Source organism: Alosa sapidissima, chromosome 1 (assembly GCF_018492685.1).
Source record: "Alosa sapidissima isolate fAloSap1 chromosome 1, fAloSap1.pri, whole genome shotgun sequence".
Taxonomy (NCBI): Eukaryota; Metazoa; Chordata; class Actinopteri; order Clupeiformes; family Clupeidae; genus Alosa; species Alosa sapidissima.
Genome location: NC_055957.1, coordinates 36,500,308 through 36,501,755, shown reverse-complemented (window position 1 = coordinate 36,501,755; position 1,448 = coordinate 36,500,308). Strand labels below are relative to the sequence as shown.

At 48.5% G+C, this 1,448-nt stretch overlaps 1 protein-coding gene across 1 annotated transcript in view; it reads left to right on the top strand.

Annotated features, from left to right (window-relative positions):
* Positions 1-1,308: 1,308 nt before the first annotated feature.
* fhdc1 (FH2 domain containing 1) overlaps positions 1,309-1,448 on the top strand; it is a gene marked incomplete at its 5' end in the record, with an annotated part of 11,339 nt that continues 11,199 nt past the window's right edge. The window contains one exon of the mRNA XM_042080388.1: positions 1,309-1,448. This exon is cut by the window's right edge and continues 166 nt beyond it. Coding sequence (XP_041936322.1) covers positions 1,309-1,448 — 140 coding nt within the window.

Below are 1,448 nucleotides of genomic sequence, written 5' to 3'. Positions count from 1 at the left end.
GGAACATTAATAAATAAACAATTAGAAGGGATCGGGTTAGCCTGTTGCTAAGTGAAGCCAGTGCCCGTAGCAGCGCTGGGCTCAACCAACAGGGCTCTCAGGTGTGCCAGTGCACTAGGATGTGTGCATATTTATTACGCCACCAAACCTATGAAGGACTGTCACCATCGGCCAGGAGTTTACACTATTATAGACATACGGAAACATCAACGTGTATTCTATTTCTAACCTCTAACCTGGTCAAACCTAAAATATATTTTCGTTGTCTTTGTACTTGTACTCTGCACAATGACAATAACGTTGAATCTAATCTAATCTAATATATTTTGATTTCTAAAAAATATTACTAAATGCAATCAGTGGCAATGGTTTTGAATAGCCTGTTTGCTGTATGTTTGCTCAGTTTGTAATGTAGTATGTCCAAAAGGCCAGTAAATGTTGATGCATCTCATAGTTTGCATTTCTACTGAAGCATCTCTTAGTTTGCTAGCTTAGATTTTTCCCAGGGTTCCCTTGGGCTGCTTTGTATATGGAAATGAGGGACAGTAGAGAGACTAATCTATTCATATTAAGCACATCTCTCAGGTGATGTCACACATGCCATCTGGTTTATGGGTCACTTGGACTCATTATGCAACATTTCCAGAATAGATAGTGTACTGTAGGTCAACAAACCAGAGGCTTTTCTCATGTTTTAAAAGTGATAATGATGTACTGATGATGGATGCAAGAGTTTGTTCGAACTAATTACGGTAGCTCCCAAACTACCACAATGGCCTCCATGTTATCTCTGAGTAGTTCTTTAGCCCTGGGGACTAGGGAGGATCACTGAGCACCTGTGTGTGACTGAACCTTAGTGTTCTGTGTTTCTGTGTTTCTCCTCCCAGCTCAATGTTGTTGGCCTTTGACTCCTCCTGTGGGTGTGGAAGCCTGGAAAGCCCTACATGGTCTAATGGATAGGCAGCTGTGATGTCTGACTGAAGTCTGAGATGCTGTGACAGGAGTGTGGGACACCTTCATTGCTCTTCCCTTCCCCACAACCTCCTGCATAAAGTGAACCATTCGTCTCTGAATGGTGTTGGGTGATAATGAGGCGCTGAAGGTTTACTAAGTGAGAGGGCCACTCACTGCGGCGTCCAGGAAGCAGGACGCCAGTAGTCTCCAGTAGCAGCTCCTGTGATGCACGTCTCCAGCATCATGAGTTTGGCTAATGAGACTGAGCGGCTCAGCGCCGACCCTATGCCTGGACAGGCCCCCGTCTCTGAGGTGACCCCGAGCGGCGGAGCGGTCAGTCCAGACCCCGGGCCCCCGGCCGCCCCTCCGCCCCCACCCCCTCCTCCGCCGCCCCTGCCCCTCGGCACGCAGACCCACGGCGTGCGCAAGAAGCGGCGCGTGCGCAGCTTCTACTGGAAGACCATCCCCGAGGAGAAGGTGCGCGGCAAGCCCAA